The sequence below is a fragment of the Aythya marila genome (assembly GCF_965140915.1).
Source record: "Aythya marila genome assembly, chromosome: 5".
Taxonomy (NCBI): domain Eukaryota; kingdom Metazoa; phylum Chordata; class Aves; order Anseriformes; family Anatidae; genus Aythya; species Aythya marila.
The window spans coordinates 18,636,557-18,651,331 of NC_139046.1; the positions used below are offsets into that span (position 1 = coordinate 18,636,557).

Genomic DNA, 14,775 nt, shown 5'->3' on the forward strand with positions numbered 1-14,775 from the left:
CTTTAAATTCAGCATGAAAGGAAGCCATTGGATCAAAGGATACTGTTCAATTGCTTTGCTTGATAAAATAGACCTATGACATCACCACTGAAGTATAGCACAGTTCAGGATTTCTGTGCCTGTGAAGGTCTTAACTAAAAATGTCGTGTTTTATCACTTGAGTCAACTGAAGCATTTCAGTTACATTTTCATGCCAGTCACTGCAATTTTCTAAACCTTTTTAACAGTAGGAACAGACAGTGTATATCCATTCCACCCATAGAAAAAAAAAAAAAAAAAAGTAGACAGTAATCCATGAGGAAAAAAATTGAACTGACCTATCTGAAACATAAGCTCCTTTACATATTTTTAGATAAGCATTGAAAAAAAATGTAAGAACTAGCTCAGATACTGAAAAGCAATTTTAGAAACAAAAATTATCAATAGTGTAGTATAAGGACCATCAGATTAGGAAGCTACTTCAAAACATAGAAGATTATGCTTCAGACAAATTTCTTGTGAATACGAGGATTTACTTTTTAGGCAGCTGAGGTACATGTTTCACCTTTACTACACAAATTATTGCAATATATTTTGGACACTAATATTCTCAGCACTGAAAAAATGAGCACCTTCACATACCTCAGTCTGCTGCACCAATGCCTGGATAGGAGCATGAAGCAAAGTGTTCATCCCTGTCAAAAGAAAATGAAATAGTGCATTTGCTGAGCTATTTTATTATTTTAATCAACTCAAATGAAGGTCAATGCACTCATTACATAAGTATCACGTTCTGAGTAAGCACATTTAAAACCAAATATATCCTGAGAAATATTTTCAGTACTCCTTTGAACACGTAGTAAGGTTACCCATGCTTCTACAATACATAATGCTGTTTACAAGCACTGAGACAGAGTCTGTTCATGCAATAGAGATCTCCATCAGTGAGACTGTTCTAGACATGTTAAAAATGTTCTGTCAACTATTATCAATAGTTTGGAATAAAAATAGTCATTCTGTTGTTAAATCTATTTTCAAACTCACCGGTGATCTCACATGGAACATCTTCAGGTTCTTCATTTCTACAAAAGATGGTTTAGGTAAACAGTTTGTTAAAAGATTGCAAACCGGAAGGCTTCAGCAATATACTTAACAGGCAGAAAATTGTGTTGCAGAGCTCATACGTGACTGGACAGCAGACACCAAACATTAGGATATATTGAAGACATATTTGTAATTTGAACTAAAGTGGTATTTTCCCATGAAACTCTTTTTTTCATGGGAAAAGAGGTGAATACGTGATTTTTAAACAGGTTAATGCGTTATTTTTAACTCCGACCTTCTATTTCTGGTCGTTCCTTTTTTTTTGGGAAACTGAAGACGCGTTCCTAAAGCCTGCAGTCATTTCTCTGTAAAATCAAAAGCCAGGTAAACCGACTAACTTTGGCTTTTCATCTAACATTTAATGACTTCTGCTCTTCAGTGTTTTCTTGAATGTTCTTTCAAGCCCAGACTGCCTTGTTTAGAATACTGATTTTTGTTTATACACACATGTTACTGTATTGCTTTATAAGTGTTTGTTAACTATAGCTGTAGGTAAATGTTCCCTTGCTGTATATTTTAAATATAAAAAAATGCCTTCATGCACAGAAACAGTCTAAATCTTTTAAAATTAAATTGAGTTGGTGAGCAACAATCTCCTAATTTTATTTTATCTAGGCAAGAACTTTGAGACCAGACTAATACTCTATCCACCTCTGAGTGAAAAAGTGATGATAATAAACATCCAAGACCATCTCTATCAAATACAGAATCTGGTAGGTCTCTCCTGGAAGACATTCCCAAACAATCAATTTTGGATGAAGCAGTTTCAAGACATAATTGTTCAATTTTTCAGAAACATCTACTTTTTTTTGTGAATCGCAAGAACAGCTATATCCTTTTTCTGCTGTATTCCTGTAACCGGTCAAACGTATAGAGCAATTTTATATCTAAATAAATAAGCACGTTACATTTGTTGGTTTCTTTGAGAAGTAACATTCTTATGGTCGCATGCCGTGTGAAGAAATGTATTTGCAGTGTGGGAATAATTTTTCCCCAGACTTACTGATTAAGTAGGACATGATTCCCTGTATCTGCTGCACACTCTAAAAATAAGAAAATCAGATGTTACAACGAGAGAAACAGGATCAAAACATTCAGAGACAAGAGTAAAGTGCACAGAAAAGAATGTTCTGCAGTTCTCACTCTTTATGTTCCTTTTTATCATGGCAAAAACCCAGACAACCAAAGTACTTGAAAGTGCATTAGCTTTTCAGATTCTTCCTAGGTAATTTTTGACAGACTGAATATGACATTCTTCTCGGTCTTCTTTTGATCTAAATTCCTGTCCTAGTTTCAGCTAGGATAGAGTTAATTTTTCTCCTAGTAGCTGGTAGGGTGCTATGTTTTGGATTTACGATGAGAAGAATGTTGATAACACATTGATGTTGATAACACACCGATGTATAAATTGTTGCAGAGCAGCGCTTACACGAAGCCAAGGACTTTTCAGCTTCTTGCTCTGTCCTGCCAGCGGGCAGGTTAGGGGTGTGTAGTGCTTAGCTGCCAGCCAGGTTAAACCACAACAATCCCCAAAACAGATTTTGTTCCACGTACATTTTGTCTAAAAAAAAATAATCTCTGAGCTACAAGGTCCACAGTAGTAGTAACTAATGGGTTTTCATCCAGTCCATCATAAACAGCTGACCATGTTGTTCCCTATCTATGATTGACGAGCTTGACTTCTTAAATTCTGGCTGAAGTCTTGTTGCTAATAGTCTGTGAAACCTGTCAGAAAAGAGAGGAGCTTTTACCTTCATTTTCTCTCTCTGCTGCATTATTCTTAAGATCTCGCTGGAAGACTCTGCAGCTAAGAACAAAGAAAAACAGTTTTTGAAAACACAAGATGATCTGTTTTAAAGCAAAAATTTAAAAAAAAAATAAATTAATCTCAATCTTTTCCCACATGATATGTTCTGAAATGATACCAAAAGACAGCAGGTTACTGAACCCAACCATACTTTCCAGCAGGAAGATTATCATACTTCATGTGAAATCACTAGAAAAGTTAATGAAAACCAAACTTTCCTAATTATATGAAATTTACTCCATCATTCTTTATAGCTAGGATGAGAAAGCGCGTAATGTTTCTACCAGGGCTTAAAATCAACTTAGTATAACAAGTCACCAATTTTCTTCACTGAATGCCCATAAGTGTATGCAAACAGCAATTTCAGGTGATAGCAGATTATTACCTACAACTTTATGCTTAAATAAAGAGATGTAGATCTGCATTCTTCAGATCAAACTTACTTTATGGTGTTTGCAAAGCTGACACGTCGGGAGTTTTTCCTACGTTTTTCTATATTAATATCCTGACAAAAAAAAAAAAAAAAAAGACAGTTTGATGTACAGAGAACAGTTCTTATGCCATAATCCACAATAATTATAGCTTTTCACACACCAAAAAAAAGAAAAAAATGCAAGCATAATAGCTTAAGTACAACAGATATTTGCAAACATCTTTAAACTACTTATAGTTCTCCAGCTTCTCTCCTCTTCACAGGGAGACACCTATCTCACAAGAAGCAGGTTCTAAAGATCATTTTGTACTAACTGCTTGGTTTCAGACAGAAGCAAAATACCACTTATAAGGATTTTTGTCTGGCTTTATGTTTGGTATACTAGAGAAAAAACACTTAGCTGCTTAGTACAAGTGAGTTGCAGGATTTTTTTTTTAATTTAGTTTTCTGTGACAACTGGAAAAAAAACTCACCCCTATGGGAGAAAGGAAAGGATGCATGGAAAAATCAAAATCACCACTGATACTTTCCTGAAGAAGTGTTTAAATGGTGTCACTGACCACATGATTATACTAATGCAATGTTACAAGGCGTGTAACAATGCAACGCTGCATATACTGGAAAGCTAATTCACCATACCACTGCAGTGCAGTGTCTGCAGTAAGCTTCCCTAACTAAATAGCTCTGAACAGGGCAGCAGAACACTCACTGTTTAAGAAAGCAGACAATGTGTTGACGTACTGACATTATCCATTATACGCACAGAGAAACCATGTCAGCATCACAAGCAGTTATGAACAAAGTCGCACTACTGCATACAATGGTTCTATATTGCTCAGTAGCAGTACTACACATCATTGTTAAAAGGCATTAATGTTTAAACGAAGACTGAGCTGCTCTTCATGCTCAAACCAGTTTTGAAGTATATTATGCACGGGTATTTCAGGCTCATATTTCACATATTTTGAAAGAAGTTATTAGAAAGGTGCTGCAGCCTCTGGACCCACCCTGAGAGGTGATTTCGTTCTTACACTGCGGGCCCCAGAGCTGCACACAGTACTCTGGGTGGCAAACTTGGACTACACCAGAAGCAAGATGTATCTATTAATTTCTGATTATTCCTCTCTGCTTGACAGAAGACATATTCTGATGTAAAATAAAAGTTCAACAGATTTCATGTAATATTTGTTACTCCAAACATTATCCGCCAAAGCAGTTATTACAGGAGTTTTTACACCTACGTTATTCTAGTGACCCTGTTTAACCAGGGACTAGTTGAGGAGCAAACCAAAGATCTTAAGAGCATCAGCAAATGTGGACTTAACAGACCTACCTGAGTGAGTTCATTCCCGTTTCCCAAATCATCAAGAGGATTTCGTGGAGCCTTTAAAATCTAAAAGAATAAGTTGAGAAAATCAGACCCAGCTCCCACAAAGAAATGATCAAGCAACAAGTAAATGACTGGTTCAGTCACAGCTGGCGTACAAGCAGTTCAAGACGTCACTTATGCACAAGTTACCATGGATTTCATAACCTATAATTCACTCTTGCATTGGGCATCTGTCCCAGACTCTGACCCTGCTTCTCACCAATGCACCACACACGGGAGTTCAGTTGGAGGTATACTTATTATTGACCAAAGAATTTATAAAATTCTGAATCCATAACCATGAAGGCATAACTTTAATTTTTAACCATCTAATTCACGTATTTATTTTGAGAAAATAGTGGGTAAACTGCCCTTGTGCATACTAAATTCATTCACTTCAATCAGAAAATTACCAGGAATATCCCTGTACACTTGCTTCACCTGCGAATCCTTCTGTGGAAATTGTATCATCTTCTGCCACATCGCTAATGTGAACAGCAACGCTTTCAGACTTGAATACATCAGCCAGCCATACAATCAGTGAACTGCTATTTCACAAGAATACATAAACTGATTACTTGGCAGTAGAGAATCTGTAAGCGCCAGAAGCGTCACATTCAATCACAAACTTAGTAAGGGCTTTCTTTGCTCATGGTATGTTTTTCTTCAGGCTGTGATGAGAAAACTAATTCTTCTTTATGGCTCCCCTTCCCTTCCTTCACTCACTCAGTTTTATTTTAGAAATGCCTTAAGTTACTCACAGAGGACAGTCGCCTTCTTCTCATGTGCTCTGTATTATCACTGAGGGGAAAAAAAGAGAAATAGATATTAGCGCATAAACTGGAACCAAGATGTATTTCTTGAACAGTGCTGCCACATTTTTATGGCTAATAATTCAATCTCTCCATTATTTTTACAAGTGTGAAGTTACTTAAACAAACTTGCTTGGAATAGATCATTCCAATGCTAGGTGCCATAAATGACCCTTGGAAAATTCAACATATTGTGCTCTGACCCCTGTGGTCAGTCCCTAGACAATCCACTGCTATGAGATTTCCTTGAGCTTTCCTACACCATGATCAGAAAACCTCCCTGTTTTTCTTCATGACAGACAGCATATTTCATTCAAGAGATCCTAAGGTGCACACAGGGATTAAGAAACATTTTGCATCTAAAAGACAATAGTCAAATCTCAATGAGGTCCTTATGAGGTTTCAACTTACTTTTCCATGTTAGGGTCTGTATAAATCTTGTCCATTTCTATTGGAAGTACTTTTCATCTAAAATGCAGTACTGAAATCAAAAAAAAAATTAGTGAATCTCAGTAAGAATATTGTATACAACCACAACTAGATACTAGACTCAGCCAGTTGCTATAATTTTCTCCTCTATCCATCTTTACTCAGAGGAATTCTCTAACGTCTAACAGGCCTCCCAATTCAGTGTTCTCTACTGCATATCATGTTATAAAGCAAACGAGCTAGCAGTTTGAGTCTTACTGGTTTGGCAGCCTTCTACTTAAAATTAAGATTTCGGTAACTGCTGGAGATAAATATGATCAAGCCTTCTACAATACAAAGTGCACTCTGACACACAAGACAATTTTTCATCCACTACTACTCCCTGCCACCCCAAGAATATCTTCTCTTTTATGAACTAGTACACCTATTAACAGTCACAGCAGGGGATAATGAGTTAACCCACACCATGAAGATGCCTTAGGATATTACCTAAGGTTTCCTGCAGAGCACAACAAAATGCAAGGCTTTGAATACCAGGTTAATATTCCTCATAACCTCACCCTCCTATGGACCTGACAAAGAACACAATATATTGAAGCACTGAATCAACACCATACATGTAATAACAACAAATGCAATTTTCTGTGCTCTTACCTAGATTTCAGTGAGATTTATCTACATGCATATCTCCATCGCTACTACTATTGCAAAATATTCATATGTGACAGCTATAAGCAATCTGACAATACTACCACATTTCATTTTCCCCTTGCTAAACCTCAGCAAACAATGCCTTAAGAGAAACTCTTGCCTAGGCAAGGGTTAAGCAAATTGTAAAACACTTTTTTTTTTTTATGAGACAATTAAACATAGAGAGGAACTGCTCAGCCTTTGCATTTCACAAAATCACAGACTCTCAGAGGTGGGAAGGGAACTCTGGAGATCGTACAGTCCAAACCCTCTGCCCAAAGCTATGGCCAGTTGCTCTGGGACAACCTGTTCCACCTTCTCTGCATTCTTTTTTTTCTAACGTCTGAGTGAAATTTCCTGTAGTCCAGTTTGTGTTCGTTGCATCTCATCCCTTCTGGTTCCATCTTCTTGAAACTTTCCCAAAGGTTTTATGCACATTCATAAGTTCCCCCCAGTAAGCAACACCACACCTCCCCTTCTCCACCAAGCCAGTCTCCTCACCATAGACCACAGCATTTAAACCACCAGCTGACCAAGGCAAAGTTAAGCCTTACAGAGGCTTTAAAAAAAACAAAACAAAACAAAACTTCTAGGTTTAGTGAAATGCTAAATCAATCACTTACTAGTGGAGTATTGCTATACACTCCTCAGAAAGGGAACTGCAAAGGCCCTGGCTTTCAGGGCCTGCAGCTCTGAGGCAACAAAACCAAGACGGTCTGGAACACTACCCAGAAAGACACCCAAAGGCTAGCATACACCTGTAGCTATCACTTTTACAGAGGTGTTTTCCTAAAAGTACTGCTTGGTGTTGACCAACGTGAGCGTTTTATCGAGGTTCCCCTCACATTTCTGGGCTGCCCCAGCACACTGAAATCCCCTCAGGCACAAACTTGGCACCATTCGGCCTACTAACAGCACTAGGTTACGTTTTGTTTCTAAATATAAAACATTGTAGTTCATTGAGATGGAATATTACATAAGCAAAAATAAGGCTACGGTAGGCCTGTGGAAGAGCAGCATCTATTGAACAGCTTCCACCTGGTAACTGTCATGTTTCACAAATAACACAAATAGGGAAATCTAATGACTTAAATAACGAGATCATGATGTAATTAAAACATTTGGTATTTTTGCTGTAATGCATCCGGGTACTGTGAAAGTCAGCAACGGGATGGGGTTTCTTTGTTCGCTACACCACAGTACGCGGAGGGAGCTTTTAAAGACTTGAGGTATAAAAGCGTCTTCCATTTTAGGTGAAACTGCTTTGTGTAAAACTGTTTCGCGTGCGCCTTTTTGCAATTTTCCTCCAAATTCACGGCCACCGACTGCCTTGGCTGCGATCTGCAGGGAGGGACAACCGCGCCTCGCGACAGGGCTGAAGGCAGCTGCGAGATCTATTAACAACATTAATATTAACGGCAGGAGACCCCAGAGAAACTCGGAATGCAGCAAGCCAGTTTTGAAAAGCATAATTGTAGGAAAAATAAAGGAAAGAAATCATTTGAACAACGATGAAGGGTTTGCCCCCAAGTTGGCGACGCCCACAGGAACGCTTCGCTGGTCGCTTGCCGCGCTTATCGAAACTTTTAAATATAAAAAAAATTACAAATTGGCTATGAGTTAACAGAATTACGTTCCCTACAGCCCCCTGCACTGCTCCCAGATCCCCCAAATCCCCCCCCAGGGCTCCGAAGCCACCTCAGCCCCGCCGCCCCCCCGGCCCCTCACTCACTGCCCTCACGGCGCCGCCGCCTCGCCGTTCAAACCCAACCGCCGCGCGCCAAACCGCCCGCCCGACGGCAGGACGTACAACATGGCGCTCCCCCAGCGCTCCGTACGACATGGCAGCCCCTGGCGTTCCGTACAATATGGCGGCCTCCCTTACGCCAGCCCGTTGTCTGTCTTTTCGGGGTTATTCCTCACCGGCACCGCGCCGCAGCCAGAGAAATGAGTGCGAAGCAGGAGAGCGTGCTCGGAATAGGATGGCTCGGTCTCTGTGCGATCGCGTCGCCCTGTGTTCTTGAGACCAAAAAGAGGCAGGCGGGCGCCATCTCGCAGAGCGGGCAGTGGGCGGGAGGCGAGGCCGGGAGCAGGTGCTGCGGATTCTTATGGGCTGTGCGGGAACGAGGGCTCTCGTGACGAGGTGGCCGAGTGGTTAAGGCGATGGACTGCTAATCCATTGTGCTCTGCACGCGTGGGTTCGAATCCCATCCTCGTCGGAAATTAGCTTTTCATTTTTTTTTCCTCCTACCGCTCCCGTTTCTTTTTCCTTATTTAAATTCTATTTTTAGAGCCTCGAGGGCTGCCAAGGCGCATATCGCCGCTCCGTGCCTCCCTCCCGCCGCCTGGGGCCGCCCAAGGAGGCCTGAGAGGAGGTAGCCACGTCCCCCAGGGCCCTGCAACCTCTGTACCCAAACACCACCAAACTGCTTCTTTTGACCCAAATTGTCTCCTTCAGGTTTGCCAAATCCCTGGTGGGAGCTTCAGGTAAATAAATTTTTGCAAAATCAGGGGCTGAGGGAGCTCCGGCCAGGTTGATCACAGTGCCTCACTGAAACCACATCCACGTTCGCTGACTTATAGTGGGCTTTTCTTGTAGTTACCAAGATTTTAGAAGTGTAACAGATTACTAAGAGCTGCTCTGCGTGAAGAGTTAACTTTTAAAAATCTGGAATGAGAAGCTGATGAAAAAAAATGCTCCCCCAAGACTTCGCTGCATGTTGAAGCCATAATTACTGCAATTAGCAGGAGCAGAAGGGGCCTCTCACATGTAATTTACTGGAACAGCTCCCAGAGCCCTCCAGGCTATGCTGCCCAGATTGAACTATGCTTAAATCCTGGTGGAAATCAGACTATACCAGATCCTATGCAGAGCATGGCCATACGGTAGCTCTTTATACACACAAGTGGCACCTGTAATGGACTGGTTAAAACACAGCTGGAAAAAGTGGAAGATGAGCTCCCTGGTCACATTTGGGCTAATTCTCAGGCTTAGGTGGGGATTTATCACATGCCATCGCTAGCAGAAACACTTTTCTCTGTAGCAATCCAGCAGATGTTTTATCTTGTGCATGTTTTTAGCAGGTATCAGCAGCAGACACCCAGCGGCTGCACAGTGTGAAACCACCACCCCGGACTCAAACCAAAACTTGATGCCATCGCTGGTAAGCTCCTTGAGAAACCAGCCTTGAAGGGTCATTGCCCAAAGTGTCTTGAAAAGACAAGTCATGGCATTTCTTGACCAGTAAGGTTTGATAACTAAAATATATTAACTTACAGCCATAAGGGATAGCCAGAAAAAGCGAAACACAGCAGTGAGCAGCAGTTCCGCGTTTGGCCATTTGGTCTCCATCTATTGACACAAATCAGTAAAATTTCTTTCAGGTGCTTTTTTCTTGCAGAGGAAAAAACAAACAAGCAAACAAACAAAGACAATATAACCTGGGTCATGTCAGTCTCAGTTAAAGCTCAGCTGCCCCTAAATCCACCATTTTTCCCCTGTCTAAAGCTAGAAACAGTAGCATATATTCTTACTTTGAAGGCACCGGATTTTCATTTACATAGTTAGATAAAATATATATATTTCAGTGTATGAAAAAAATAGATGACACAGGGGAGATTTTACCTCCTTTGTTTAACAAGCTGCCTGCAGCTAAATACTAGACCAGGCCTTATTACATGATGGCAGGAAAAAAAAAATATAAAAACGTGTGGTTACATTAGAATCACGAGAGACCCTTAGCAGGATGTGGAAGAGCAAAGCTCAAGTCTGAATGAACTCTTACAGAAACATTCAACAACAGCTAGATGTACAGGAGAGGAAAGAAAAAATCATTTGGCTACTTTAGGCTATTGGATCCTGATCACACCTGTGGGTATCAACAAGTGATTTTAGGAGCCTTGCCAAGGAGGGGGGTGGTTGTTCCTGTTGGCTTGGCAAACCTTAGTTGTGGAGCACATGTTGTCCCCAGCACCCCACTCAAGAATACCTCATGAAGCAGGGGTTTCTCCCATAACCTGTGCATCTTGGTGGGTTGAGAGAATGTAAAGCTCAGCATGACAAGGAAAAAACATCCAGTACTGGACCACGCTCCAGCAAGGCTGGTGCCATGCTTACTGAACAGTATCAGGTCTCCTGGATTCCTTTCCTCACCTTAAAAAAAGGTTTCTATAACATTTTAGAAGTGCAAGCATCCTATGTAGGTGGGTGCAGAGGATCCTGAAATAACATGGCTCTTCCCAGGAAAGGTTTTGATTGTGTGCAGCTGGTCATTACCACTGAGGTTGTGTAAGACAGACAAAAAAAGAACCTAATACAATGATTGTAATAAACCTCTTAGAGGCTGTATAAACATCGATGAAAATAAGAACTATAGTGATATTTATCATCCTGAAAACATTACTATAAAATGCATTAAGAAAAGCTTCTCGTTTGCTTATATTCTTTTTTTCCTTTAAGGCCAATTGTCACCTTGAAGCACACATGAAGCAATGTTAAAAACAAATACCATTTAGAAACAACTTGACCATGGTAAGGTAAAAACGAAGTGAAAGGTGGTAGACTGGTCTCTACCTTGCATTTTTGTTCAAGTATGGAGATGTTTTCATTTGAGGCATAAAGATTAGAAATCAACAGGTTCTCAGAGAAGATTACGTGTTTTTTTTAGAAAGCAGATGTGTCACAGGGCAGATAACGAGACACTCTGCTAAATCAAGTCTCCTCATAAATCTCATAAGGATAAAACCTTGGGACTAGTACCTCTAGAAACAGGCCCAACGCACAGATCCATTCCTAGAGTTACTGATCTCAAATCAAGTAATTATGCGAAGGAATTCTAAAAGAGCAATTTCAAAGCAAGTCCACCTTGCTGACAAACAGTAAAGAAATCAGCTTCACAGTGCTCTGGTTTTACCTTATGGTATTCTCAGCGTTAACATTTTGGTTTTTAAAATCAGTCTGACAATAAAATCAAAGTACAAATAGTTTTCCTGTATGATGTGACATCCAGTATGTTGAACAACTTTCCAACAGCTCTCACCGTACAGTACAAGAACATTATACAGCAGGCCAAAAGAAAAACGAGTTGCTTAATTTAAGCATATGCACTAAATTTTCTCTGTAGGTAATTGACAGCAGACCCGTAACACGTTGAGGTGTTTGTTGACCAGGTGTTCACTAAATGGCAATATAATTCTAGCACTGAACCTCCATGTTCCTGCCCACCTTTTATAGTGCCTGTCAGCAACCACAGCAATTAATTTGCCAGCCCCAACAATATGGGGGCTTCCCACCCCATTTCAAGTCATGAGCAGTTTCTTCACCTCAAGCACCCTGAAACCTTAGGTCTTTACAAGACACTTCTCCGGCCACACTAGAACAATGCCCTTAGATGTCATGCCCTTTGTCATTCCTCCCAGTCCTCCATGGCCCATTCAGGCATCTTGGAGCAATAGTCAAACTCTGCTCCCTTATAGCGCAAGGCGTGTAGGTACATCACCAGCTCCTTGGGAGATGGGTCCCGCCTTGAAATTTTACACTCCACGCATAAAGGGTCCTTCTCTTCTGAACAATTTTCTCCTGTTTGCCCAGTCTTGTTCTCGCATGAACCTAGTTCTGTAGTTTTTTCAAGTGTTTCCAGATTGGTATCAGGGTCCAGTGTACAAGCTGGTGTTTCATTTCTCTCAGGATCTTTTGTGCCCTCAGCAGGGCAGGAGTTCTCATTTGTAGGATCAGCCTGCACAGATTCTGTGCACTCGCTTGAATTACCAGAGTCTTGATTTTCTGCATTGGTGTTCAAGTCCTCTTCTGAAATCCCCAAGACATCCAGGCTCTGTTTGGAACGATGCTCCTCCACGAGCGCCTTAAGGAGTTCTTCATCTGTTTTACCAATCTTGCCACCTTTGCCCTTTTCAGGGCCCCAGGCTTCCATGTTGTAGATGGGGTCGTTGACAATGGGATGTCCCAGGTACTGCAAGTGGACCCGGATCTGGTGTGTGCGGCCAGTACGCGGAAGACACTTGACGACGCTGGTCTTGCCGTTGTAACTGAGCCTCTGGAAGATGGTTTTGCAGGGTTTCCCTTTGGGGTCCACACGGCACACCCCCACCTTGTATGAAACAACCAGTATGGGCTCCTCGCAGACCACTTCGTGTTCTGGGAACTCCCCCACCACACGACACACGTACTCTTTTTCCAGCTATGGGGAGAAAGAACAACTCTCAGAAGAGAAAACTGTCTCGGGTCTGATTATGATTCAGTCTCACCCTAGTTACTCCTCTCTCAATCTCATCAATTAAATACATATTTTTCATTTTAGGTAATCTACTCTTAAAGGTTTTTTTTACAACTGAACTAGAAGAGAAAAAAAAAAGCAGCTTTTAAATCAAATTTCTCACATTCTAGCTTCCAACCAGTTGGGAATTCAAGAACATATGGGCCTGAACTGTCTTCCCCATATTAAGTTCAGGAGTTACCTCTCAGTGCTTTTTGCTGTGACACTCATTGCCTTGAAGCAAGTCCTGAAAGCTAGCACCCTACAGCTATAGCTCTGTTTGGACTGAAAAACAGTGGAAAAAAACCCAAAACTTCTAAAACTTAAAATGGAAAAAGTATTAGATGACTGACATGCTTCTGCTGATAAATAAAACTGCTCTCTAACTGATGGACCAGATGATCTTTAGAGGCCCCTTCCAACCCAAACCTTTCCATGACTGCACGCTCAATACCAGCCAGTTTGCACAATCCCACAGGGCTGGAAACCCTTTTCAATATGATACTACCAAAATTGCTTACGGTTTTGCTCCATCTTTCTCTCTCGATGCCTTCCACACTTTACACCAACTAGGACACGAAGAAGACCACGAGCTGTCCTCGGAATTCGGTTTGTTTAGACCAGAAGTTTGACAGACTTTTTGCCTTAGCGTGTTCCAAGAAAATACCACACGAGAATCTCCCCAAAGTACTGCAGCCCTTAGCTCTCACCTGCCTCTCCCGAACCTGCTCGTCAATCCTCTTGGACACCTCCACTGTCTTGGCAAACATAAGCACTCCTGAGGTCATGCGATCGAGTCGATGAATCGTATGCAGCTCCTTAAGGTTGTGCTCTTTGCCGAGGATGAAGATGACGGTGTTGTGCCGAAACCTGCCGCAGGGATGCACCGGCAAGGAGGACGGTTTGTCCACGACCACCACCTCATCGTCCTCCGCCAGGATTTGGATCGGCTGGGCAGTGACCGGCGGCTCGTGGCGATGCACCGTGTTTCGGAGAAAATCATTATTCTGCCAGAAAAGCAAGCAATTAGGGTGCATTCTGCACAGGCACACCACCAGGCCAGGCACCTGGGGAGTTTGGGAAGGATGAAGGGAGGGAAGAAGGGATTAGGTGGCGATGGGAAGGAGGAGGGATTAGCACCCACCTTGAGCACGACGTCCAGGTCCCGCACGGGCTCCTCGTTGAGGCGCAGGCGGCCAGCACGGGCGGCGGCGCGGTAGAAGGCGAGGGGCTGGGCTCGGAACTCGGTGCTGAAGACGTGCAGGAGGCTGCGGCCGACCCAGCGCCCCTTGCAGTAGGTGCGGAAGTCGTAGTAGTAGGGCCGCACCTTGCGCAGCCCCCCCTCGAAGTAGTACGAGGTCTCGGCGAAGTGCTCCGCGCTGAAGCTCACCCCCGCCTTCAGCTTCCGCGGCGGCGGCACGTAGCGCTCCCCGGCGGCCAGGCGGCGCTTCTTCGGGGCCGGGGCTGCCGCCTCCTCCTCCCCCAAAGCGCCGCTCTCCGGTCCCGGCTCCGCCATGCCCCGCCGGGGGAGGAGAAGCGGCCGCTGCCCCCAGCCCCGGCCCCAGCCCCGCGCCGCCACCCGCAGCCACGCCGCACACAGCGCGCCGGCGCGCCGAGTGACGCCGCGCCGCGCAGCCAATCGCTGAAGGCGGCCGCCGGCGCGGGCCACGCCCCCTCAGCCCTTAACCACACCCCTTAGCCACGCCCCCACCTACAGGCCACGCCCCTCCCCATTCACTCCATCACCCGTAACCACGCCCCCGCCCCATAAGGCCACGCCCCCTTCATCCAGGCCTCGCCCCCCAGGTTTTCTCACCACCCCCCCCCCCCCATTCCCGGCGTTTTTACCCCAAAACCTCGGGGTTGCTGACGCAGGAAAG

The 14,775-nt window shown here is 43.1% G+C and overlaps 2 protein-coding genes across 6 annotated transcripts in view; both read right to left on the bottom strand.

Annotated features, from left to right (window-relative positions):
• The window catches only part of KNL1 (kinetochore scaffold 1), a 31,088-nt gene extending 22,274 nt beyond the window's left edge, over positions 1 to 8,814 (bottom strand). For 3 of the 5 annotated variants that reach the window (XM_082762324.1, XM_082762323.1, XM_082762320.1), the window contains exons 1-9: positions 8,356 to 8,814; positions 5,916 to 5,985; positions 5,454 to 5,493; positions 4,657 to 4,716; positions 3,334 to 3,395; positions 2,835 to 2,890; positions 2,087 to 2,126; positions 1,024 to 1,061; positions 622 to 674 (exon numbers count right to left, since the gene is read on the bottom strand). In XM_082762324.1, the coding sequence (XP_082618450.1) occupies positions 622 to 674; positions 1,024 to 1,061; positions 2,087 to 2,126; positions 2,835 to 2,890; positions 3,334 to 3,395; positions 4,657 to 4,716; positions 5,454 to 5,493; positions 5,916 to 5,950 (384 nt within the window). In that variant the 5' untranslated portion in view covers positions 5,951 to 5,985; positions 8,356 to 8,814. Of the gene's footprint in view, positions 1 to 621; positions 675 to 1,023; positions 1,062 to 2,086; positions 2,127 to 2,834; positions 2,891 to 3,333; positions 3,396 to 4,656; positions 4,717 to 5,453; positions 5,494 to 5,915; positions 5,986 to 6,422; positions 6,502 to 8,355 lie in introns of those variants that run through there. The other 2 variants (XM_082762322.1, XM_082762321.1) reach the window with 2 other exon arrangements.
• A 935-nt stretch (positions 8,815 to 9,749) lies between these two features.
• RPUSD2 (RNA pseudouridine synthase domain containing 2) lies at positions 9,750 to 14,471 on the bottom strand. Its single transcript, XM_082762209.1, has 3 exons — positions 14,040 to 14,471; positions 13,606 to 13,902; positions 9,750 to 12,820 (listed from the first exon to the last, which is right to left on the bottom strand). Exons 1-3 carry the CDS (start codon positions 14,409 to 14,411, stop codon positions 12,029 to 12,031), a joined length of 1,461 nt encoding a protein of 486 aa, XP_082618335.1. The 5' UTR covers positions 14,412 to 14,471; the 3' UTR covers positions 9,750 to 12,028.
• Positions 14,472 to 14,775: the final 304 nt, after the last annotated feature.